Here is a 26,820-nt window from a genome sequence, read left to right as displayed (position 1 = left end):
AACTATTTTAATAAATAATATAATGATTATAGGTAACATAATTTTGACGATTTGTTTGATATGGCATATTTTAAATTGTATATTTTCATTATGAGATTTTCTGTCTACTGTTTAAATCGTACATATTGTATAATTAATATATTAAGTTTAAATTTAAATTATTAAAATATTATATTTTTCAATCATCATCTTATGATTTTCTACATGATTTCACGTATTTTTTACCTAATAATAACTAGTTATAATTCAATGAGTATTTGTTTTAGAATAATGGTTAAAAAGCTAAAATGATTTAAAAATCGGTATATTTAAATGTGTAGTTGAAAATATGAGTTGCATAACCTAACGCAAGTTGTACTGCGCATATAATCGTACATAATAATAGAAATAAAACTTAAATAATCTTCACCAAATGTTTAATTATTTAAGTATTGCTTAGTTTCTTCTATGAATCCCGCTCAAATATGGAGTCACTACTCACTAGATAGATATTATACTACCTTTAAAAAGAAATAAATTGTAGGTTTAACAATTCACAATAATATATAAAATAATTTTACTAAGAAACATATTTTCATAAGAGTATTCAATATTAATTCGATGCATAATTATGTAAAACTTATAATTATGAAAAATATGTTAATGTTTATCATTATTTGTTCAATAAAACATAAAACACTTTTTTTTTAAAGGGCATATGATAATTATAATATTAAAAAAAAAAGTTATAAACGTTTCTTTCTCTCAAAAAAAAATTTAAGTAATTATATCAACGTTACCAAACGGATTATATTAAATAGACATTAAAAATGATAAACTTATTAAAAAAAATAAATATTTTTTGATATGTACTTTAAGTTAAGGTTGCCATTTAAAAATCATAATTTGATATTTAATTAGGGTAAACGATGAAATGGGTGATCGTTTCGAAAGTAGTTTCTAAAATATTCAAGAATTTTGTATTTTTATGTACGAGTATTCATTGAAATTCCGGTAATAATTTTTTTTTTTTAAAGGTATGATATATTTTTCTAGATAATAAGTTTTGTACATAAAAAAACTTAATGCTGTTTAAAATATTTAATAATTTTGTTGAAAAAGGTTCTTGTTTGTTTTATATATATAAAATTATATATTAATGTAATAATAAATATAGAATTAAACTTTATAAACTGATATCTTTAATCAATATCTTTAAATAATTCAGAAATTATTCAACTCGTGCCGTACTGACGGAGTTTTTCCCTAATCCAATCTTTGTTTAAGATCATTGATTATGAATTTTGATAACATGTCCTTTTTAATAAAAATCCACTCAATATAAATGTCAAACATAATTGTGTTTGTTTAATTTAAAAAAAAAACCTTTAAAAGGCTTTTCTTCCCCTGGTCTAATGAAAATAATCCAGGGTGAGAATTTTTTCAAAGATAATAGATGTATCCATTCATGTTTGTCTTTTTTTTTTCTCAAATTTTAAATACATATTTAATACTTTATATTATCTAGTACACTAAAAATAAAAAAATAAATATTTAAACAATAATCATAGGTAATATTAAAAAGTATTGAATACAAATATAGTAATAACAAAAAATTTAGGTACTTATTACTACCTACTAACCTAAGATCTATTGGACATCAATTACTCTTAAAATACTGACTTAGGCCAAATTTTTTATAGTTTAAAAATTTAAAGGTATACTAGAATTATAGCTCTTCCTTCAGAATTTTGATTCTTAATTCAAGATAATAATAACAATAATAATCTTGTTTTTCTATATATCATATTTTTAGATAGGTGTAAAATTCGTGTATGCAACTATACCTAGACCGGAAGAAATAGATGAATACTACTACGACGAGGATGCTGAGTTATCAATGGTGCTCTATAATGGGCTTTTTGAAATCGACACAGCATATTATCCATCTGTGATTGCGAATTTTAATGTCACACAAAAAGATATTATGTATACAACACAAGTTGGCCTGTCAGCAATAATCGTAAAGGTTACATTGATAGATGAATTATTTTTAAAGGTATACGATTGAAAAACATAACCGATAAAAATCATTAAACATTGTTAACGTATGTATTTTTTTTTTTTGTCAGAATTTTTTGGATATCAAAAATGAGCTGAACGTGACAACATCGTATGACCGTTTTTCGAAGATATTTTCTGAGTTTGCAGTGTTTGCCGAAAATGAAAATCACATTGTATCCAATTTAATCGCGTCTGTGGTCAATTTTAATAAAACATTGACGGTAATTTCCGATAAGTAAAATTACATCTAACTATAGTCTCGAACTTTTAGACCTTGGAAATCATGTTTATTGAAATTCATAAAATCAATAAACTCTATGCAAGCGAAATTCAATTAATAAATTTTAAACTAGTATTTTAAATAAGTACGATGAATAATACAAATCATTTTTTTGGTATATTGTAATACTAAATTTAATATAAGTACTAGACAAGTGACAGTCGTATGTTGTGTACTATAATTGGGAAAGAGAAAGTATTATTGGTTTATTTATAGGTAATGTAGTAATGTTTGTTTTCGAAAAATAACTTTTAGTTAATATGTCAATCAATTGAAAAATAAACAAGGTGGTTTAAAGGGCTTTCGTAAAAATTGTGAACAAACCAAAAAAAAAAAAAAAATAATAATATTATATTAATATATTTTTGGATTTTTGTTTAATTGGTCACAGTTAGATACATCTATATTTAACAACACTTTAACAATTTTAAATGTGTTATCGATTCTTATATTAATTGATTAAAAAATAGTATTATACTTACTATACCTACTTACAAATGTAAAAAATATTTTTTTGTTTAAATAACTAAACAGTCATAATTATTGTTAAATAATCACGAATTTCTTATTTAATATATAATATGATTTTTAGATTATTTAAATATCAATTGAATGTAATTATATTTATTTTCTTTTGAGGTTTACAAACTTTACATATTTGATGAAAATTATTTTATTTTATTTAAATTACATTTATTTACTCAGTTTCGACTTAAAACAATGAACTGCCCACGTGCAAAGAATACTAATTTATTTTTAATATTAATATGTTTTAATACATTGAAACATATCTAAAAACTCAAATTATTAATTTGTATAATGAAAATAAAATTAGAAACACTGATTTGTACGAGTATCAAACAAAACTTTGTTTTTTTTGAAATTATAATAATATTTATAATTAAAATATTTGAAAGCATCATATACCGTATAATTGTACGTAATAACTATACATAAATAAATGTAGGTTTATTTATGTGTGTGGGTGTATGATTGTGTTATTTTCCAATCAGAAGTATTTATTGGAATTTATATTATTTTTTATCATAAAATGTCATTTAAATAAATTAAAATACATTCTCAGTATATAATTTAATTTTTTTTTTAAATTATATTTTCAATGTTGACGAAAATTACCGGTATTTTAGGATTTACTCAGCCGTTAACGGGTAGTTCAAATATTGTTATATTTCATGGATTTCAATCTCTAGTGTTACTGCATTTGCTTTTTGTGGGAATATTATTAAAATACTCATTATATAGAAATTTGTTTAGGTACCTATCTATATTAGTGTTTCGTCGGAATGATAGTAATAATTTAAAATTGAATTTATATTAGAAAATAGATTAAATTATGATTTTAGTGTAATGTTTATGTTGGACTTAATTTTTACTTAAATTAATGTCAAAAATCAAAAGTTTATTATAGAATATCATTGCAAAACTTTAAAAAACAATAGTTTATATTTTTTTACATAAAAAAATTATAACTACAAATAATAACATTATAAAGTTAAATAATTAAAAAATAAAAACATAACGATTGGTGCATACATTTAAATTCCAACCATTCAAACTAATTTCTCACTAATTTTCACAAAGGAAAATTATGTAAACATATATTGATATTTATAGTAAGGTGAAATTTCACTGTTTTGTTTAAACTTCTACAAATTTTCTTTGAAATCGATAAAAATAAAAATAAAGAAAATGGATGCAAAAAAATTATATGCATTTACAAAATTTATGAATTAAATGTTGTATGTAAAATTTTTATTTTAATACATAAAATAAAGATACAATCAAAAAAGTTTCTTTAGTCCTTAATAATATTTCAGTCAAGTTAATAGATAAAATTGAGTTACGTTTTAATGTTTAAAATCGATTATAATTTTTTGTGTGATTACAGACAACTCTCGACGCTGATTTCTTAACCACGGCTTTATCAGATCCTGGTTCAGAAGATCAAGACGATCCGGATTTAGCGAACAATATTCCATTTGGTATTTATGAGATCAAGTTCTATTTAACTTCACCGTTCAAACTCCTCGAGTTCTGTAACTCGAGCATGACTGTAAAAATATTGAGACATTTTTACGAAACAAACATCACGGTGAAGACCAACTATACCAACATGTTTGTCATAGGCAATATGGAGGTACAACAATAAATGTTCAAAAAATCTGGAAGGAAGGGCAAACTGTGACTGAAATAATAAATTGATTAGTTTGATTCAATAATTTTTTTTTTATCATAATTGTATTAATTTAATAAGAACTTTTTTTTTTTTAAATGTATTTGTGACTTTTTATTGCTCTTCTTTCCTCATACCTACGAGCAATTATCAATTAAATTAATAATATTGCTCGTATGTTTTTACAGGTCTATGACGGTTACTTCGATACGATAGTGGATGTAGACGTGACATCAAAACTATTCAAATTGCCCGTGTTTCGCGTTCAAGTTAAAAAAGATTATACAGAGATTGAGAAAAACGTGCAGTTTGTAATCAGCAGACCAACGGTGTCGCAAGTAAGTTAAAAGTTAAAGCGTAAATACATAAATCGCTCTTAAATTATTGTCATTTAAAACATTATTGACCCTCGAAAAAAAATTGTTATACTACGAAAAAGGTCAACGAGGTAGTGTTGGATATTAAAAGCAGTTGGCAGATAGACGGATATAATTTCATAAAGCTTAGTGGCGAAATTGTAACACCGTTTGTGGTGCTCAACCACGTGCAAGGTAGTTTACAGTATTTCCACCAGAGAGACACTAAATCGTATTTCCTGGAATCATACCTCAACTATTCTCGGAAAGCTGAAATGAAGGCCAGGGCTCATTTAAAAGAACAGTCAATCACTCTTAATATGGAATCATCGCTGGAGGGATTGAGGTCAGCTAAACCATAACTCATTACCATATTTCATATTATTGTATATTGCAATAAAGTATTAAAGTATTTAATCAAAATTTGTATACCATTATTGATTTCGGAACATTTTTATAAATTTATTCCATAATAGAATAAATTGAAAATATCTTAATAATTGAATAAGGTTATTTCAACATACTAATGATATGATATACAAATAATAATAATGTACAGGAACGTACACTTTTTGGGCACATTGGTTGCAAAGGATGGTCGAAAAGGAATTGATGCGATTATGATCGGTGACCAGTCTTATAGGATCAGTGGCTGGGCGTCTGCAAACAGTTCGTTTCCATTAGCAGTATGTATTCGATATTATTATCATCAACATTATTAATATTTTAACAGTATTGTAACAAGATCTTTCATGGTAATAGGTAGCCATTTGTTTCCAATGTAGGTTTGGTTTTATTAGAAAAGTTCTATGTAAATCGACAATTTATTCATTGTCATTAAATCAATAATATTATTATGACGTTAAGACGGCAAAACGATTATTATTGAAATGTTTTTATTACCTATACCTAGTGAAGTACTTAATTTAGATATTATTGAAAATCATTGTTTTTAATATTTATTTAATAAAAAAATATTAATAACTAAAAAATATATGTACACAATAACTAATTGTATACTATTTGTATATATGTATTGTAATAATCTTTTCTGCAGTGAAGAGTTTAATGACTAATGAATAAAATATACTTCAAGGATTATATTTCGACTTCACGCCATATGGACAAAAACCAGTTAGAAAGTTATTTAATTTTTAATTTTTTTACTTAATTGAGGCATTGTAATAACTTGGTTTTTCCAGTTCATTTGAAAACAATTAAATTATATGTTTATAAAAGTAGGTAACTAAATAATAGCCCGTGATTAAAATCAAACTAATTTAATATTTTGAATTCTGAGTGGAGTGAGGAATCTTGTAGATATTAGCTATATTGTAATAATGTGTTTATTATTATTATTATTTTTTTGTTTCTGTGATTGGTGACACATTTTAAACTAGATAGTTTACTTTACTCTTTAGTATGGTTGGTTTCTGGTTCGAAATATAATTTAGTAGGTATACCTTAGACTATTAAAAATAGGGATTTTACTGTACTTTTTTCAATATTGAATTGGAAAAATTAGTAAAAAACAACTGGAATATATTTTAAACAACACGTGTTTTTAATAAGACCATTTAAATAATATGTTAATTTAGATAGAAAAAACTTAAGCGACTAGAAATTTTCACTAAAATGTTTATCATATTTTTTTTTACTTAGGTATTAACCTATATTTTTTAAGTTATTTAGACTGATACATTTAAGCTCCTTGTAGTATGGACTTACACATAAATACTAATAGGTAATAATAATTAATATGAAATAAAAAATTTATATAAATGCTAATTCCATTTGTTAATTTTAATCAGAATAGTTTTTTTTTTTGTATTTAATGATTTATTTTAAAATTAAAATTTAACACATCCATCAAAATGACTTATTTAATCAAAAACCTATTTTACAGTAGATGGAGATGTTTTTGTTAATTGCACTTACCTTTGTGATTAGATGCTTACACTAAAAAAATATTAAAAGATTTTGTTTTGCAAACAGTCACGCATTATTACACTGAAACTATTATATTATATAATTATGGTACATTTATAATATTCTATAATCAACGCTTGTTAAACCGTCTTTTAGCTGGAAGCTTATTTAACCAAAGAAGGGATTTCGGTCGGAAGTATTGTGATGCAAGTGAAGCATGATGCCCATGGTTACATGATTTTAGCAATGTTGCAATCAATGAAAAAAATAATCAGACTAAGTACACTGATTGTATCCTCTGAAGAAGGAAAAATGACTACTGTAGAGGTAAGATTGTTTTAAATATGCGTAATAAATAATTTATATGAATTAGAACTGAATCGAAGATATGGAATTTTATTATAGACACTTGTATAATCAAATATCTGTATTGGCTTTATTACAGCTATGTGATAGTATTAATTTTTATCGCTAAAATAAGATAATAATAATAATAAAAAAAAATAATAATAAACTAAAAATTATTATTAATTATGACGAATTGTTAGAATGGAACATAATTAATTTCAATATAGGATTCCGTTGCACGGATTATTAAATATTAATACATTTTACTGTGTTATATATCAGCGTTTAAAAATTGACGACTCTCTACCTCTTTTGTCCAGCTAACGTTATATATTTTAAATTGTTAATTTATATAAAATAATTCTTAAGTAGGTGTATTATATATGTATGGCTGTAGACTTGTAGGATTAAAAAATACAGTTAATAAAGTAATTTATTATAAAAAGAATCGTTCTTATAAATATGAAATAAACACCAGTTATTAAGCAGTGTATTAATTGATTATTTATAAATTAATATTGAATAAATAATATATTTTTAAAATTATTGTTTTATGAAAAAGCGCAAAAAAATATCATTCAAATACAAAGTGGCCTGTGGAACTTAAAATTATTTTTAACTACTGTATTAGTTAATTTGAGTTACTTATCTCTGCAGCCATATAAAATAAATTAATAAATTCAATTGAATTTTATCCGATAAATGTTCAATTTTGTAATAATTCTATTAAAAATAATGGATTTTTCATAATATTGTTTTCACAACATTGATTAGTGTGAGTTTGTTTTGATTTGTAGATAAGCGAATTCTGACAAATATCTAGTATTTTAATCAAGCAGATTATTGCCCAGTAAATGAAACATGATTAATATTATCAATTAAATTATTAGCATAATATCAGATTTCCACCTTAAGGAGTTAAAAGAACATAAAAAAAAAAAAAAAAAAAACAACACAGACACATACGAGTAGTAAGGCTCAAATTTCTTTAATTTTGAGTGGACACACGTAAGCCAATTATTATTTTGTCATCATAGTTTTTTACGAATTCCTTTAAATGACCTCATATTTGATATGTGAAACAAATTATGACAGTGTTGAAAATCGTTTGTTCTAATATTATAATATAATTAGTGTTATAATAATTATAATAAAACTATACATATTATTTACTATGTTATATATGTTCGTATATCGGTTTACTTGCAGATATCTTCAATGCAAGATAACTCTCAAGCTGTGTTCGTGAAGAGTTCATTAGTGTTCAGGCGGCCAGGAATATATGTTGTCAATGTTCAAGGGGAATCGATAATCGATGGAGTATCCACTTTGTTATTAGGAAACGTAAAATTGTGGTACATATTATGATTGTTTGGTCGCAAAATTGAGAGTTAAGGTTTTTCCATCGATAATAATGTTTTAAATCACGATATTTGTGCCAACAGGTTTATTGGTGATAAAGGCGTAATCAGAAGCTCTGTGGAATCTCGATATTTACAAGGACACATAAATATTGACTGGGTATTGTCGCCGCCACAACACATCTGGGGAGCGGTAGACATTGAATACGCGTTGAACAAAATGTCGCAACAAAAGCTATTTTCCAAAATGTACTTCATTGCTCCCGAGAACAGTATTAGCCAAATAACTGTAGGAGCACGTGTCACTGCCAATAACAAATGGACGTAAGTCATATATATTGACTATTGTATAGGTATCCTATTACATAACTAGAAAATCACCTATTTTTTTTTTTTTTACTATTATTATTGTGTCTATATAATATATATGTAATATTGGTACCTATAATTATATATACTAATATGTGTCTGAAGTTTTGGGGTTAATTTGTAACTATTATTACTTTATAGGTACTAATATAATATATACTTCATATTATATATTATATAATTAATTAATATGACGTTCAAATTATTGAATTTTAGGTGTAAATCATATTTACGGAACAGTTACAAAACTCGTTCTGTAATGAACGATAAGTAATTCAAAATTTGCGAATAAGTCGTAATATGTAATGATATTAGTTTTTTAAAATATTGTAAAAAAAAATGTTAAAGCTCTATGATTAATAAAAAGTTTAAAATAAAATTCTTATTAAATAAGAAAATAAATACTAAATATTTTTAAGTTTTTATTTATTGTTAGTTTTCTTTTAGATATGTAGGTATAATTTAAAATCAGGCTTTTGTATAATTACATTATAGTAATTTGTTAAGTTCGCATACAATACGAGTTCTTATATTTATCGAAAGAGTCATCATTTTCCGTGTAAAAACTCACTTAACCACATATAGTATATACGTACTATAGAAGTTTAGTTTTAGTACAAAACAAACGTATTTGTATATAAAATATTTAAAAAAATATTTCATATTACTTGAAAAAAGTAATAAATTTGTTGTCAATTTCCCTTTAATAACTGATACTTATTGAAAATTACAAAATGTTTTAAAGAAAATAAGTAAAGCAATATTATTAGAAATAAACTTCCCGATTGCCTACATTTTATGGGGTAGAGTTATAACCTGCCCTTAAACTGTACAAATAGTTTGTCTCATATCTACCACATAATTATATTAGTTCTTGTAATCAATTAATCAATTAATTTTTTCTTGTAAAATATATCCTAATATGTTTAATAGGTTCGAAGCTAATTCAACAGCGATGATACCGTCGCTTCGAAACATATCATTTTCGACGCATTTGATATTGCCACAAAATATTACCAATAAATACGCAATTGTCGGCAACTTGAAGATTCACGATCAATTCGAATTTATTTCACATCTGTTCCATTATCGGTCGCCAGATTTAAATTACGAATTTGCCACGTTTAGCGAGGTAAGTGTCCTATAGGCGATTATCTACCTAACTATGACGGACAACGGCAATGTCATTGTTGTGGTGGACGGTTTTAAATGTGTCTGAATGTTTTTGATGCAGGTTCTTTGGAACGAGAAAATAAATGGTTTGGTGATGTGGGCGTATAGAACAGAAAATCGTGTGTTTTTGGTTGACACGTTCAGTGGTAAGACAATGGAAAAGTTTTACGACATACATAATGTGTTTGACGCGAGTTTCCTTAAGCACAGACATATTTCTAATTTAGTGTACAAAAAGCCAAATAAACCGCATAATATCAGGTGAATTGAATTAATATTGCATGTATAATATGTATATAACTTACTATAGGTACATCGTATAATATTATTATGTTTACTTTTTTGTCAAATAATTATAATATTAGTAACATTTATTAGATTTTACGATTCTATGAACGTTTAAGTAAAGTTCCAATTTTTTAATCACAAAATACATAAAGAAAAATTCAAATTCATAATAATAATTATGGTTAATACATTCTTATATTTTAATCCACATAATTTTTTAGAATTAAAAATTGTATAATTATTTTCATAAAAATAATGAATATTTTTATTCATATAATATTGTTTTTTTAGTGATATTTGTATTAAACAACACTTAATATTTTTAAATTTATTTAAGTTTTTGAATATATATTATATATATATTTTTTTTTTACATAGGTAATTTCCAATTGAAATTAGACAACATAAAAAAAAGTTTTTAATATATTTTTTCTTTATAATTTTTTAAGGTTTTTAGTTTTTTAAATGTTAATATACATTTTTAATTTCATACTCTAAAGCATAGTTTTTTTGGAGAATTTTTGTACATAAAAATTAGAATTCATGTGAGTAGTATATGAGTTATGAGTAGAGCTCGGATATAAATGCCCTCAAAAATATCAAAAAATGCCCTTTCAATAAATGCATTTATGACCTAAAAGCTCTAAAAATGACCTAAAAATACCAAAAAATGTTCTTTCAAAAAATACATTATTTGTTATAATTATTCAAATTATCATGTAAAAAAAAGTATGATATAAAAAATTAAAAAAGAGTAAAAATTAAATTACATTTGCATTACACTAATAAAGACTTCTTTAATAATTTGAAATTTTAATGGTCGACGGTTATCTATCTACAAGTTTTTATACACTGACAATGCCTCATCTAATTTAAAACCGGATTATCTGGTGTTAAATTCAACATGTAAATAATTTACATTACGTAGTATTATGTATAGTACTATGTTTAAACAAAGTCAATTTTAGTTATAACAAGAGAAATAGGTTAAAAATGTCCTAAAAAAATTAAAAAATGTATTAAAAACATCAAAAATTGCCCTTAAAAGTATAAAACTCACTAAAATACAAAAAATGTCCCAAAAAAATTTTGTGGTTAAAACACGGAGTACTTAAAATACATTTGTAGCTTGGAAAGCGTTCGAAAAAAATGCAAATGCATCCCTAATTATAAGTATTTGAAGTTTTTGTGATATTTATTTATTGGAATACTCCAAAAAATACTCTACTTCAGAATATTAAATTAAAAATGTATGTTTTCATTCAAAAAAGTAAAAAAATTATAATGATAAAAATATTGAAAACATTTTATTTTAATGTTAGTTGATTTTGACTGAAAATTATGTGAAAATAAAATATATTTTCAAAATCTTTAATAGATTTAGAAATAACGATTGTTTTTTTAGTAAAATAATCATTCAATATAGACATTATTAATACAAATTATTTAATATTAAATTCGTAATAATTACAATGTTATTAATATAGAGATACATTTTATCAATATCTAAAAGTAAAATTGGTACCTGATAATTATTTGGATAAATTTTTGATATTGGATTTGATTTAAGTATTGATAATATAATTATAAAAACAATGTATCATAATATAAAAAGTAGGTTAGCTATTAATATTACGTATATACAATTGTCTCGTTTTAACATTTTTATTGCTTCTATTTTTTTCTTGGTTACATTAATGAAAACCATGTTTTAGTTATTTTTTTAATTTTTATGAGTAGTTGTAGGTTATTAAAAATAAAATTGTATTGTTAGAGTTTTGTAAGTGTTTATTTTTTTATTGTTAATTATTGTTTACAAAATGTACAAAAATATAATAAGAACGAAAATATGAAATTTGAAAAGGAAAGTAATTATAGAGTGGTCGTATCATTATTATGTACACAAATCCTGCAGAATCAAAGCCAGACAATTTATCAAGTTGAATAATAATAAATAAGAAACTTTAAGGTCACAGGGTTAAAAATAATATTGTATTTGTTACCGGGAATAAAAAGACTGCAGATGAAAAATTATTGAAATAATATTTAATAAAGCTTATTCTATAAATAATATTTTATATATGAATGCTATATGCTATACGTACATAACTTAAAATAATAATAATATTATTCATAGTGCCTAAAATATCAAATTAATTTTCTACTTAAATTTTAAATATTCATTTGAAAAATCAAAGTATAAATTATTTTTTAGAAGTGTAAATAAATAAAATGTCAACATCTCGCTCGATATAGGCTCATCAAAAATTATTATCATCATAATGTTTTAAGAATTTTTTTCAAAGTTCATGGTGTTTATAAATAAATATTGTAACAACAGATTTAAACATTTTAAAAATGAATTTAATATAAAATTATTTGAACCTTGAATGTATACATGTAAAGCATAGACAATTGAAATATAATATTATACTTTGCAGTCTTATATTATTTTATCAAATTTTATATTAAAATATCAAGTAATTATTCAAAATAGCAAACTAAAAGAAAATTTTAAAATTTACCATTTATATAAATTGTATTCAACCATGACTTTTCAAATTATTTTCAAATTACTTTGAAAAGAACTTTAAGTCTGCAGTCATATTGAATTTAATAAAAAATTTTAAATTAATTTTCATGTACATTTATAAGTTGAACAATTTTCAGAATTTTGTATAGTACCTATACATTTTTGAATATAACTTCTCGTCTATCGAAAATTCTTGCGTAATAAAAATGTTAGAAATATGCTTGAATAGTTAATGTGTAAATACATGCACTAAATTAATTTATTTCAATAGATTTTTATTACGTGTTTTAGAAAATTGTTTTTAGATAATTTCTAAAATACTACTTAAATATTGTAGCTATGTAAAATTATAAACAAATTTCCAATTTTAGGTAGATTATAGACATCTAGATAAAATTAAATACTTTTTTTATCAATAAATGTATAAAATGTATTTTGACTGCAATAATGCTCAAAAATATAACTCATTGTACATGATGTACTTCATGAAATTTATTATTACATCATTTAACTATTATGATATTAATTAGACAGTAAACATTTAATTGTTTGATAAATTATAAATAAATAGTATAATTGTTTTTGTTTTTTTTTTTAAGAATAAGACTAAAAAGTTTTTCACTAAAAATTAATAATTTTTTTTTAAATTCTAGCAGTAATGTTTTTGTTTAAAAATTGAAGGGCTCAACTACTCAAGCATTGGTTAATTTAATTCTCTATTTGCACATAGGAGTAAAATTAATAAATTGTATAGATGTTTGTATTTATTTTTTCATTTATAGTTTGGAAGTATTTTACCCACCGGAAGTCAAGATCACTTCAGCAATGGTGAATTTTGAGTCGTTCGATAATTTTATATCGTTCATTAACACGACTACACCGTTCGTCACTATTCCATACTTTGCGTTGCGCATTATTGCAGAAACAACACTGTAAAATATAATTTATTTTTTAACTTTTATAAATACATCCGGCTTTTGAGACTGGAAACTTTTGCGACAATAATATTACAGTGACGGTGTGCATTCGACAGGTTGAACTTTCATCGACATATTGAGGTGTTTTGGCCACACACCAGTGCTCTGTTGAACGCTACCAATTCCAAGACATTGAAAGAAATCAGCACGATGAACGTTGGAGAAATACTTTTGCAGTTCCCTATCGACAAGAAGTACCACGTCGGTAGGTTCGTGTTCAAATACGAAGTAAGTTCAATGATATATAAATGTATTATATCGTATACGTACATAGCATGTGCTGATTACTTTCAGATCAAGCTACCTCCTTCTTCCTTTCGAAAAAAAAAATCTAAGTCCTGTCATTTTCATAGATTTTAAACAATCTATAATTAAAAATTCATAAATAAGTCTAAGATTGTGACTTTTAAATCTAGTATTTAACATAACTAGGTACCTACTTAAACGTCTTAAACTAACATTGGTGTGTGTGTACTGCATAAATAACTTATAATTACTTACTGCTAACAATATTATTAATAATTGTAAATTATTGTTATTATTGTTATATCTATAAATTATATAAAAAATTAGACATTTAGTTTATATTATGTTAAACGTCTATAAATTACAACAATTAACAGAAGTAAAAAATTAAACAAATTTAAAATAATAAAAAACTGAAAGCAATACTTAATGCAAAATATTACAAATAATAATTTGAAAACTCCAATTATTATATCCTAAATTTCGGCTTATAGCTCTTGACTGAATTAGTAAACTTAAATACAAACTTTTTAATAACTGCCACTAATTTAGTACTCACTATTCTAATCCATTAATTATTAAACTATCAATGGAAAATTAGGCAATAAAAAAAAAAACAAAAAAAAAAAAAAACAATGGTATTGTGATTTGTTTATTTAGTAAAAACACTTGTTATAAACTTTAAAATGTGTAAATTATCTGTATCTATAAAAGAATAAGTCCTGTCTGGCCATTTAAATGGGAAACTTTGTAATGTATTTCGCCAGTTTTGCTTATCGCTCGTATTATTATGTTTTACTTAAAACTTGGAAGGTAGATTGAAAAAAAATATATTTACAATTAAATAGTAATTTTTAACAACGGTTTTCATTATTTAACAATAATTATTAATAATTTATGTACTAAAACATGTATGAAACAATCTTTATTTTAATAAAGCTATTATTATATTAAGCCAACGGCAGAATAATAACATATTCGATGGAGATTCATCTGGTTGTTTTGAATATAATACATACATAGATGTGTCTGTTATTTGTTCAAAATAATTTGAATTTGTGTTTTTTGTTCTATTCACTATATATTAATATTAAATTAAATTAAATACATTATTATGCATTATAGGACTTGACAAAAGAAATAATTGGAGATTCGAGAGTCGTGTACGATGATATTAAAATCGTCGAAGGAAACTTCACCAGGAAATTTACTGTATACAATAACGACTTTATTGATGATTCCATTGATGTGACGGTTCAAAATAAAGTGCTACCTCTGGGCGTAAAATACCTTCATAGGGTGAATAAAGATGGACATGTGGCTACGGTGGACGTTCCCAAAACTGTGAGTAACAATTATTTTATTCAATTGCTCTTTTTAACGCGTTTATGCGTCGAGAAAGTTTTACTACTTATTTTTGGTACATAAAAATATTAACGCAGGTTGGCAATTACTGCTTTTAGATCAATATTATATAGATAAAAAAAATTGTTACAAAAAATGAGTTAATAAATAAATAAATTTAAAAAATTGAATTTTTTTTTTTTTTTTTGTTACATTTTGTCAAATGTAACAAATAACCAATATAAAGACCTCTTAAAATTATTTCATTTTTAAGACAAATGTTAAGCAGTAATAGCTGATTTTAATATTATGCTTTGATGTAAACTAATTGCTTAGAGTAAAGTTAGTTCATGAACATTTGTTTCTCCAAATATCGATAAGGTTACTTATATTAAATCTTTGAAAAATACTGGTAAGACGTCCTCCTAATCGCAATCCAAGTAGCTTATATACATAGTGACTGTTTATATTTATAGAGCTGTTATTGAATAATATTTTTGTATTTAATTTTAGGACTTTAAACGTATAGAAATGTTTAAACTTCACAATGAAACTGAATTCAACGTGACTCTTGAAATGCTGCAGGACAAATACGAAGTAGCCAGGGCAAATACATTGAAAGGTTTGCTTGTCGTGTTTATTTAGTCATAATTGTTATCAGTTTGCGCAGTATATTAATATCATATTTTTTACCTAAAGGATTACAGCCTTCATTTTTAAAATAATAATAACAAAAAAGAATTTGTACTTACAATACAATAATATTATATTATATTATTACTTTGCGTTCCGACATCGATTATTTGAGAGTTGTGTGTACATTTTTAGTTCAAAAATAAATATTACGTAATCGATCTTGAGTTACCATTCATGGGTTTGAAACAACACTTCCAATAATTAAAAAAAAAAAATCCATTTTAATGAATTCTGAGTAAACAACGCACGAGTTTCCACTTATCAAATATGTTACCAAGAATTATTTACGTATTGGTATCGTTTGACATTACAAGTACCATTACGGTCAACAGTAAATTAATTATTTTTCAATAGATGAAAACGTAGAATGATTGAGTGAATTTTGTGATAACTAGGCATGTCTTTGATGTCAAAAACTAATTATTCAAGGCAAGAAGAACGCTGTTATTGGTGTACAATTAGATTCACTAATCAATAATATTGTATTCAATTTTTGTTTTAATTTAAATCATTTTGTACAGACAATTTGAAGACTACAAATACAAAATATTCAATTAAAATAAAACTATATACTTTTTTTTTATGCGTGACGCGTTGGTAACGACTTAAATTGATACACCGGAAAAACGCTGAAAATGATGTAAATCTTTTAAAATAAAACCATATAAGCCAGAATAAAAATATTTAAAAACTATCTATATTTAAAATTTTAATCAGTTGTTTATAACACAGTATTAAAGTAAACGGAGATGGACATCAAAAATTATTAACTTTTCTGTCAATCTAATTTTAACTGAGTATGCAAATGTGTTGGTTCCTGAATATATATTAAAAATTAAAAATCTATTGGTATCTAAAAAAAAAATAATGTTAGTGCAACAAAATTATAATACTTCTTTTAATAATGTTTTAAACAAATATTGAAAATTAAAATGTAAAAATGAATATGTGTTTTTCTAAATTATGGGAAACATTGTTACCGACCTATTATAAGATATAATTAATGTTTATTCTTGCCAAAGTTTTTCCTTTTAACAACGTATTTAATTTCCATCAAATTATCAGAGCATCAGATATTATGCCTGTTTTATTGGTATTTATCACACGTATCGGTCCAAATTATTAGATAGTATTAATCAAAAGTCAGAAATTTGTCTACTAACTGTAATAAATAATTATATTAACTGCAACATTAGCCCACAAAACTAAATATGCAGAATATTTTTTAATAAATAAATACGAGTAAAAAAATATTGAATTATACGTCATGCATTTAATTAGAACTTTAACCAATCCCAAAGATTTCGGTATTAGAAGTTAGGATAGTAATGCTTTATAGATATCATGGAAAAAATTACCCTCTATCCCTCACTATATGACTAACTAGTTTAGGAGATAGGTTAGGTAAATACTACTAAATATATTGATTTAATTATGATATGAACTATTGGTAGTTCATGAATTTTTTCAAGTTACCAAAGCAAAGTTTTAACCATATTATTGAAATTCTTGATTTAAAAAACCACATTAACTTTAAAAAATATATAGATAGCAACTAAATTTAATATAATTTATATAGAAAAAATTTAATAAAAAAAAACTAATACTAACTTCAGATATTTATATTTTTTCCATAACGTATCTAATAATATTTTTTTATACAAATTTTTATCAATACGTATCAATATGCATTTTTTCAAAATTCAAAATCAATTAAAAATAATTAATAGTTGTTTTCGTTATATTTGTAGTAATAAATTTCAATAGGAGTATCGTGGTAAATTCGTATTATGTTGATGATAATGATGACTCTTATACAAGAAATATAAAAATAGTTTTGAATCCCGAAGCCTGGATGAACTCAGCACTGAAGGTTGCTTATCATAATTCGGTAAGTAGTACATGATTATTATTACACTAGATATGAGGGCGTTGGCGCCCTATTTTTTTCTTTTTCTGATCCTCGCACATCATAGCAAATTTACATTAAAAAATGTACAGTACATAGATAGGTTTAATATTCAAGTGTCCGATAACAGATTTAAAGTTATGAATTTGACTTTTGTTCAAACGTTTGTTATAAAACACTATTTTAATTTTTCTATAGTAATTTTTAATCATTATTTGCAGAAAAATTGAAATATCTTAAAATAGCCAAAATATAAACACAGATAATGTTAGTTTGATTGTATGTTAATGCACTTTTAACTAACAATATTAGATTGACTTTGCTGAATGAAAATTTGCTACGATTCTCAAAAAGAAAAATTTAATGCGCACTAATATATATATAAGTATATATTTCATTTTAAAAATAACTTGAATAATTTTAATTTGTTTGAAGACACCTAGTGAATATGGGAAAATCATTGATATAAACGTAGCTTATCCCAGGAGGAATTTTTCGATTATTAGCGACGTAGAGACAGACACTAAATATTTAATGTCTCAGATGACACTAATACAACACAGAACTTTGCCGGACGATAAATACGTACTCGGATATCGAATTGATTGGAGAAAACTTGAGTCTAAAGTTAATAGACATCGTATAAACGTATTGTTGTATCACCCTTCATTCCAAAAAGTAAGTAATTCTAATATAAAATGTCAAGAGTAAATAAACTTCGAATTGACTATAGTCGTCAACTTTAATTGTGTTTGAGTTCTAAATATATTATTTTATTTGTAAAAATTATTCAATATATACTTTTTTTAAAGAGAGCTTGGATCTCAAGATGGTTTTATTTTATTTATATTCTTAACTTTTAAAAATACACTTTACATAATATCTCATTGTGCTTTCTATTTAAAAATGTTTGTAATGATAGTTTAAACTTCACAGAAGTATAAACAATAATATTACCAGTTTTGCTGGTAAACTTGTAAATGTATAAACTATTTATACATCTTATGAGCAGATATTATCAGTGTGAAAATATTTTTAAAATAAAAAGTAGGTACTTTGGTAGTGTATTAATTTATTCTTTTATTATAGTATATAGGCTCCTTTATTTCTAATAATGAAGAGATATGCGTTAATAGCGCTATATGAATGAGAAAAATAATTAACTATAAAATATTATATATATAACAACTTGTTTTTAAAATTGTGTATTTTGTTTGGTAAATAAGATCACATAACTATTAATTTATAAATTACAATTCCTCTAAAAAATAAAAATAAAAACAATAGTGAATAACTTTATTTCCAGTTATTAATTATAGTATTATGTTAGTTGTCATACATATTATATTATTCTATGTCATGTATAATATTTACTATAATTATTTAGAGTTAAATGTTCATCTTACTTAAATCGTTTTTGGTGTATTTTAATATTCACAAAGTAGGTATATTTTAAAATATACTTTTAGGAGTAAGCTTCACATTATTTTTTAGATTTTGGATTTTATGATAATCGCTTAATGATGCAATTATCGTAATATTTATTTCAATGTATGTAACACATATAGCTATAGAGTCTAACGATGTATCATATTTTTAGAATGTTACAATTAGAGGAAACTATTCACGTGGTAATTCAATACTCTTCGATTTAAATGCTGAATACGATTATGCGTTAGATTCAAGACGGAAATTTACTATTGGTTGTTTGATTGAAAACAATTCGGCTAAGTCTAAACGAAACTACTTTTTATCCCTTAAAGGAAGACATTTAATTACCAAGTAATAATTAATTATTATAAGTCATGTGAATGATTGTATAATAATTTAAAAAATAATAAATAATAATTTTAATTTATTTAATTACTGTAAGATAAAATCATTGATAAAAATATAAAACAATTTATAAAAATAAAAAATAGTGTTAAAAATAATAAAAATAATTCTTTTAACATGAACATTATTTTTTAGATTTAAATTAGACGCGGCTGGCACTTTTAAATCACAAGAATTCTATCATTACTTCCATAATAATATTACTTATAAACGAGCATACTTACCAGATCAGTATTGGGACGGTAAAGGTTTATTGGATTTTTTTAACAAAACTATACAGATCGAGGTATATATTTTTAGTAAATAAAAATGTTTTTAATAATAAATTATTACTACAAAAAAAAGAAAAAAAAAATTAACATTTTATAATATTGTGATTTAGAAATATTCAATTCTCGATACTACTATTATCCACGGGAACTACAGTAATTTTCAAGGAACACATTATGTGAACGGACTGATACGAAGAGGAGATGATCAAAACATAGTTGGAAAATTTTACGTCAATATTCCACAGAAAGACACACATTTAGTAATTAATTTTACCCCAGGTGAGTGTAAATAATATTTTTAGTAATATGAATATTTATTAGCATTTAACAGTATTATATTTCCCATTTTTCCGTCTTATTGAATTAAAAAAAAAAAAAAACTAAAATAATTTAGTGCTGTCTCTCGGAATGAAATTTTCATTTGTACCACATTATGGACTTCTAGAAATATCTTTTTAAAATTGAAAATTAGTTCTACTGCACAAAGTTGAAAGGAAGCCTTAAGCAGTACAATAAGCGACAATAAGTGATAAAAATCATGTATTAATACAAAAAAAAATATTATATTCTTAAATAATATAAATATATATAATTTTCAATTTAACTTAATATACAAAAAGTATTATATAAAATGTTTAGACATTGTTGAAGAAATGTCCAAGTTAAATACTTCACACATAACATATATGTCTATAAAATAAAATTGTGCCTCATATAATTTTAATATTTCAAAATTTCTTAGGTAAAAATTATGAAAAATCTTGTTTAAAATTATTAGGTAGGTTTTTTGATTGAACAAAAACATTTTTAACTACTATAAAAAACAAACTAAAATTTAAATATTTTAAATACCTATAAAAAATCTTAAAATTAGTTTAAATATTTTGAAAATTTAATTAAATAGGGAAAATAGAAAAAAATAATATAAGTTATACCTAATGGAAAGGTTCAGATTAATAATTTTGAATTATAGTAAAACAACAAAAATCATTTGAGGATAAAGAGTTATTAGGTTTAATTTAGGTAGATACACTTTTATAGTTCTTCAGAACTGCGCATTTAAAATATTCAAAATAGCTGTTTTTTAGTGTAGGTAGGACTGGAGAAAATTAAATTTTCCGGATAAACCGATATCTTGAATATTTTAAAAACAGTTGTACAAATTTATGCGAATGTAAGGAATAATTTATTATGCCAATTTGTAATTAAATATATACCTATATTTCCTTCTTAATTAAGCTTTGTACATAAATGCATGATTTAAATTACTAACACAAAACAAAATTAAACAAATAAAAAAATACACACACACATACAAATATCATTGACAAATCCATACATTTAACATTTTTCTAGGGACCTAAAACAGTTAACAACTTAGGTATTAGATTAGTACAGTCCGAGTAAAGTACATGATTTTTTTTTTTATGATCAATAAAATTTAAAGATTTGATATTAATTTAAGTTAATTAAACTAGGTTGGTACTCATATTTTGTATTAATTGTACTGTAAGCATACTCAAATTAGTATTTGTATAAGTATACTTAAATCTAAAATAACATATGAATTTAATATATATTTTTAATTATCATATACTTTTAATTTTTAAAACCAATTTTGTTTTTTATCTGTTAATTTATTTAACATTAATTTATAATTAATTTATTAATTTATTTATAACTAAATTTTGTTATAATTAATTAACTATACATTTGTGTATTTAAAGGAAAAAAATCAGTGAATATTTTAGTTGAAAATTTATAGTAAATACAAAGTTTACAGTACGTTGGATTTAATACTAGTTAAAATAGTTGCTAAATAAAATCAAGTTACGTGTTTAACATATAATATATTAATTTTCTAATGGATTAAAATTAAATTTCAAATATAAGGTACCTATTATACAAATATTTTAATCTCAACAACTCGCAAGTCACTATATAATTACTTTATAAAAGTTTATATTTAGTTGAGTATTAGCTGTTTATGTATTCATTGAATTTATAATTAGTTTTTTCTTAATACTTTTATTTTAGATGCCACAAAACAACTGTTTATGTCTGGAAATATGTTAGAGAACAAAATTGCTAAATTTAACATATGGAGAACTGAAGATAATGTAATTATTCCTGACGTTGGATTTTCTTTAAGCCTTAACCATTCTAGATTACTGTCTTCTTCTTTGGAATGGAGAATCGATTTAAAAGATAATATTGTGGTAATTAACATTTATCATTATTAATATTAATATTGCATTATATTATTATATTTATTTATATTATTATTACATTGGCTATGTTGCAAGAAGTGTTCAACTTGATAATTTATAATACATAATAATACTCTATATGTATGTTTAGAGTGTGTTACGTACATCAGTGAATCGTACTTGGTGTTATATCCAAGATACAACAGAGTTTTGGACACATTACATAAAATCTCAGACGGTGGAAACTGCAAATGGTATTTGGGCTGACACAAAACCGGAAATACAAGAATTTCTGAACGATATAAGGTATTGTTATTTTTGTTTTATTTGAACTTCAAGAATAGAAACTTAAGAAAAGAAAAACTTTGTGATAAAAATTGCTTTATTATTTAAACTAAATGTGCTTAATATAGTGGCGTAGGTACTTTATAATTTAATACCAATTACTTTTGGATTATTGATTTGTACATAGAAACTACAATATGACCTTTTCTCAGAAGTTGAATTAGTTCAAACATAAATTCGATGAGTTCAAAGTTAATTCACTTTGATTTCACGAAGGTTAACAGATTTAAAACAATAGAACAATTTAGTTTAGATTTTTATGGAAATATTCTAGTATTATATAGATTTAATCGATTTATTTTAAAATAGGTTTAGTTTGAACAGTAATACTCTTAGATTAGGATCCAGAATTTTTACGTAAATATAAATATACTTATAAAATATTTAATGTTAGGTATATAAGATATATGCAGTGATTCAAAAAAACAACACTTAAAAAATAATAACAATAATAAGTTGTAAATACTTTTTTTTTAAATATTATTTTAACATCAATTGCGTAAAAATATTATCAAAAAAAGTCAAGACCTTTAGAAATAATAAGAATAAACAGATAAATAGATCACCTTATCTATGTATACCAATATTATTTACATATCTTGTTTATTCTACATTTATTCACATTATTCGTAATTTGTTCAGCAACTTCCACGTACTAGAAGAAGATTTGGCATACTTCAAAAAGGTGTTCAATAATTCTTACAACGCAAATGAGTTTTATTTGAAAGATATTCATGGGCTGTATATTGCAATGATGGAGGACATGTCATTTATGTAAGTGTTTCATGTACACTGAAGTAATCAAATGTTATAAACTTATAAAATTATTATATTACTACGATGTATTTTTGTGGTGTACTATTTAAAATACGTTAATAATAATTATTAATAACTTATTTTTATTATTAATATTTTTTTTTTCGTTTTTTTAGGAACACAATGGGATCGTTACCACAGATTGTCAATGAAATATGGACAGCACTAGGTGATACGGGTCAAACAATTAGAAAATCTATAGTTTGGTTTATCGACAATGTGAGTGACATTATGTTTATATTATACAATGATGGTAACATATAAAGGATTTTACAGTAATGATTGATAAGTGTAGTTAAATTACTGTTATTTATAATTTTTTTAAAAATCAATTATTATTAAACAATTATATAAAGTAAAAATAAATACAAATATTCATTATTACAAAAATTATTACAATTTATCAGTTCTTTTTGTTACGACCTATATGTAAAATTTTAAAAGTCTAAATAATCCATAGCATTTCATAGTGACATCACTTAAAATACCTAACTGGAATAATAATACATTTTAGGTTTTAAGTGATATACTAGATTTTCAAATGGCATTTTTGTTTAAATCATGTGTATTTTTGATTAAGAATTAAAATATCAAGAAAGAAAAATATTAAATGTAAATTCATAATTGTTATATTATGATATTATGTTCTTGACTTTTATTATAATTTTTTTTTTATTTTGGTTGTTCACTAACTCTTGACCTTTTTAATTTAGACCCCTAAAAACTATGAAAATATTATTAAAAACAATTGTATAAAAAAACATTTTCAATAAAAATACAAAAATACTCGAGTAAAAACTTTTTTCAATTAATATTTATTTCAGTATTTTATATTTCATTATGAATACTTCTATTTCTCAGATCTTAAAATGTTTGTTATTGTAGTTACAACAGTTTATCGAACATGTACCGCAATTTTTAGTAATTATAGTTATGTAGTATTGCTCCATAAAAAAATAAATTTAGAAATAATTACGTCCAGTAATGTAAGAAGAATGTAAGATATACCAAAATTAGGGATAGGTATTCATATCAAATATTATTTTATTATATTGATATGGACGATAAGACATGATGATAAAAATTTTACCCCAAGATTGGCGTATTTTAATTTAACCGTTTTATAAAACCATTGTATAATTGAATATTCTTTTTTTACATAAAATAACAGTATAAATATTTATAAAAGAAAGCAGAAATGTAAACAATTGCTGTTTATTGTAATAAAGACGGTTTGGAACAATAATATTTTTATTGTTAAATTAACTTTTTGAGAATAATTATTATCAACAACGTTCGTGAATTTATATAAAATTGTCAATTACCCTATTTTTTCAATATTTTATAGTTTTCCGGCCTTATTGTTTTCAATGACATGTATTCGTTGATCTATGCTTGACTATAGTTTTCCTTTTTTCATCGCAGTGATTTTTAACCATATTATAATATTTTAGTTTTTCTGCACGATTGTACTATAAACACTGTGTTTAATTCTAAGTTTAGATTTCATGGCCTTTAGATTCTTATTTGCCGATTTATTCTCCCTCACTATTGTAAAAAATTGAATTCGTTCACGCATTAGCATTCATTGAAAAGAAAACTCCATCTGTCAATTAATTGTTCGCATTGAGAAATTATAGGCTTAAATAACTTATTGATAATTTTTTCCAATAAACAACAAAAATATATCTTAATTATACAAGATCACACAAAATAAAACATATAAAAAATAATATTAAAAAAAAATAAATAATAATAAATTATATTTAATAATATTAAAATGTAAAAAAAATACTGCACGAATTAGTTGCTCCAAAAACATTAAAAATGCACCAAAAATAAATATATATTTAAATTCAATTCAATCAAACTTACTTTATATTTGATAAAAAAGAGTATCTAACGGGTTTTTATCATGAATAAACGTGAATAAAATAGACATAATGACCGCAGTATTTTATGATATTATGATAAGAAAAATTAGATATGTTTTATGAAAATGATTATATTTTATTGTTTTTACTGTTTTGGTTGCAGATAAAAATGGCTTACGAAGAATTTGGTAAACTATTGAAACGATTGATGGAAGGTGAAGCCTTCATTTATATCTCAGACTTTATTAATAGTTCCATGGTTAAATACGACAAAGTGAGTACGAAATATATTATATTTGATAATAATTATAAGATAGAAACATTTTATTCAATTCAAGTAAAAATTCATCGAGTAACTGAATTTTTGTTGACTAGTTGATACGTGACGTTCATATATCGTTCATAAGATACGTTGAGAGTATGTTGGAAGAATCTTCAAATACGGTGGCGGCGTATTGGAGTAATGTATTAAAAACTATCGAGCCGACTGTGGTGCAGATTTTCCATCATATCGAAGCTGTTTTCGTGTCAGCTACAAAACACGTCATTCGTGAGTTTCATGAATATAGTTAGTTCAAATAAATTAAAAATAAATTAATAATGAACGTTTTTGTTTTATTATTATGGTACAACAGAATTTTTGTACGCTAGACAACAAGAGCTTATGCAATCGCCGTATTACGCGCACACACAAAACATGACACAAGACTTGGATAAATTTTATAAAGATCTTATGCAAAATGATTTGTTTACAAATCTAAAAAAATACTGCATAATATTGTTCGACGTCATCAAGACTAAATATTATCCTCTCATACCGTTCGGTAAGTACTCCACTGGCTATCACTTTCTCTCTTTCTCTCTCTTTATCTATATATAATATATATGCCTCTAGTTTATACAATAACATCGAGCATATCTGTGTAAATGTAAATATGACACAGTTTCAGTTTTTAATTTCAACGTAAGATAATTATTTTTTGAGACTTATTATATGATGAAATAAAAAGTTTAAAATGGGAAATGACAACATTTAGATAAAAAATTGGCATACTAAAACCTTTTATTTTTTTCAATTAGTCCACAAATAGAATAAATTATAAATAAAATAATCACCCTCAAGTCCTCCCTTCAAATTGGGACATTTGAGATAATAGTTAACTACCTATTATTTGTAGTTCTGTAAAAGATACTTAACCTATTAATGAAAATAATTTAACAAACTTCATAGACATCCATAAACAGTAAATCTAGTAATTTAGTCAAAAAATAAATAACTTTTGTTTTTTTAGTTGACAGTGAAACAATGGTATATGTATTTAAGTTTTTTTTTTCATCCTGGTTAGTTTTTCTTTTATCAAAAATAAAGGGAGTTTTGTTAAGTAAGGTGTTATAAGATATTTTTTTTCACTATTTTCGTT

At 23.9% G+C, this 26,820-nt stretch overlaps 1 protein-coding gene across 2 annotated transcripts in view; it reads left to right on the top strand.

The window, feature by feature from the left end:
* The window catches only part of LOC112603750, a 105,027-nt gene that overhangs the window by 31,304 nt on the left and 46,903 nt on the right, over window positions 1-26,820 (top strand). For both annotated transcript variants that reach the window (XM_025352480.1, XM_025352481.1), the window contains exons 34-60: window positions 1,796-2,038; window positions 2,112-2,264; window positions 4,233-4,481; window positions 4,706-4,855; window positions 4,957-5,219; window positions 5,433-5,559; window positions 6,959-7,129; window positions 8,360-8,505; window positions 8,596-8,835; window positions 9,814-10,012; window positions 10,115-10,314; window positions 13,657-13,806; window positions 13,908-14,079; window positions 15,223-15,441; window positions 15,955-16,063; window positions 17,889-18,028; window positions 18,482-18,724; window positions 19,647-19,828; window positions 20,018-20,168; window positions 20,265-20,433; window positions 22,192-22,373; window positions 22,516-22,670; window positions 23,352-23,483; window positions 23,642-23,744; window positions 25,563-25,673; window positions 25,775-25,949; window positions 26,035-26,223. In XM_025352480.1, the coding sequence (XP_025208265.1) occupies window positions 1,796-2,038; window positions 2,112-2,264; window positions 4,233-4,481; window positions 4,706-4,855; window positions 4,957-5,219; window positions 5,433-5,559; window positions 6,959-7,129; window positions 8,360-8,505; window positions 8,596-8,835; window positions 9,814-10,012; window positions 10,115-10,314; window positions 13,657-13,806; window positions 13,908-14,079; window positions 15,223-15,441; window positions 15,955-16,063; window positions 17,889-18,028; window positions 18,482-18,724; window positions 19,647-19,828; window positions 20,018-20,168; window positions 20,265-20,433; window positions 22,192-22,373; window positions 22,516-22,670; window positions 23,352-23,483; window positions 23,642-23,744; window positions 25,563-25,673; window positions 25,775-25,949; window positions 26,035-26,223 (4,723 nt within the window). The remainder of the gene's footprint in view (window positions 1-1,795; window positions 2,039-2,111; window positions 2,265-4,232; window positions 4,482-4,705; window positions 4,856-4,956; window positions 5,220-5,432; window positions 5,560-6,958; window positions 7,130-8,359; window positions 8,506-8,595; window positions 8,836-9,813; window positions 10,013-10,114; window positions 10,315-13,656; window positions 13,807-13,907; window positions 14,080-15,222; window positions 15,442-15,954; window positions 16,064-17,888; window positions 18,029-18,481; window positions 18,725-19,646; window positions 19,829-20,017; window positions 20,169-20,264; window positions 20,434-22,191; window positions 22,374-22,515; window positions 22,671-23,351; window positions 23,484-23,641; window positions 23,745-25,562; window positions 25,674-25,774; window positions 25,950-26,034; window positions 26,224-26,820) is intronic.

The sequence above is a fragment of the Melanaphis sacchari genome, unplaced genomic scaffold, assembly GCF_002803265.2.
Source record: "Melanaphis sacchari strain LSU unplaced genomic scaffold, SCAv2.0 Contig110_pilon_pilon, whole genome shotgun sequence".
Taxonomy (NCBI): Eukaryota; Metazoa; Arthropoda; class Insecta; order Hemiptera; family Aphididae; genus Melanaphis; species Melanaphis sacchari.
Note: the sequence above shows the minus strand (reverse complement) of the source record. Positions and strands in the feature narration are given on the sequence as shown.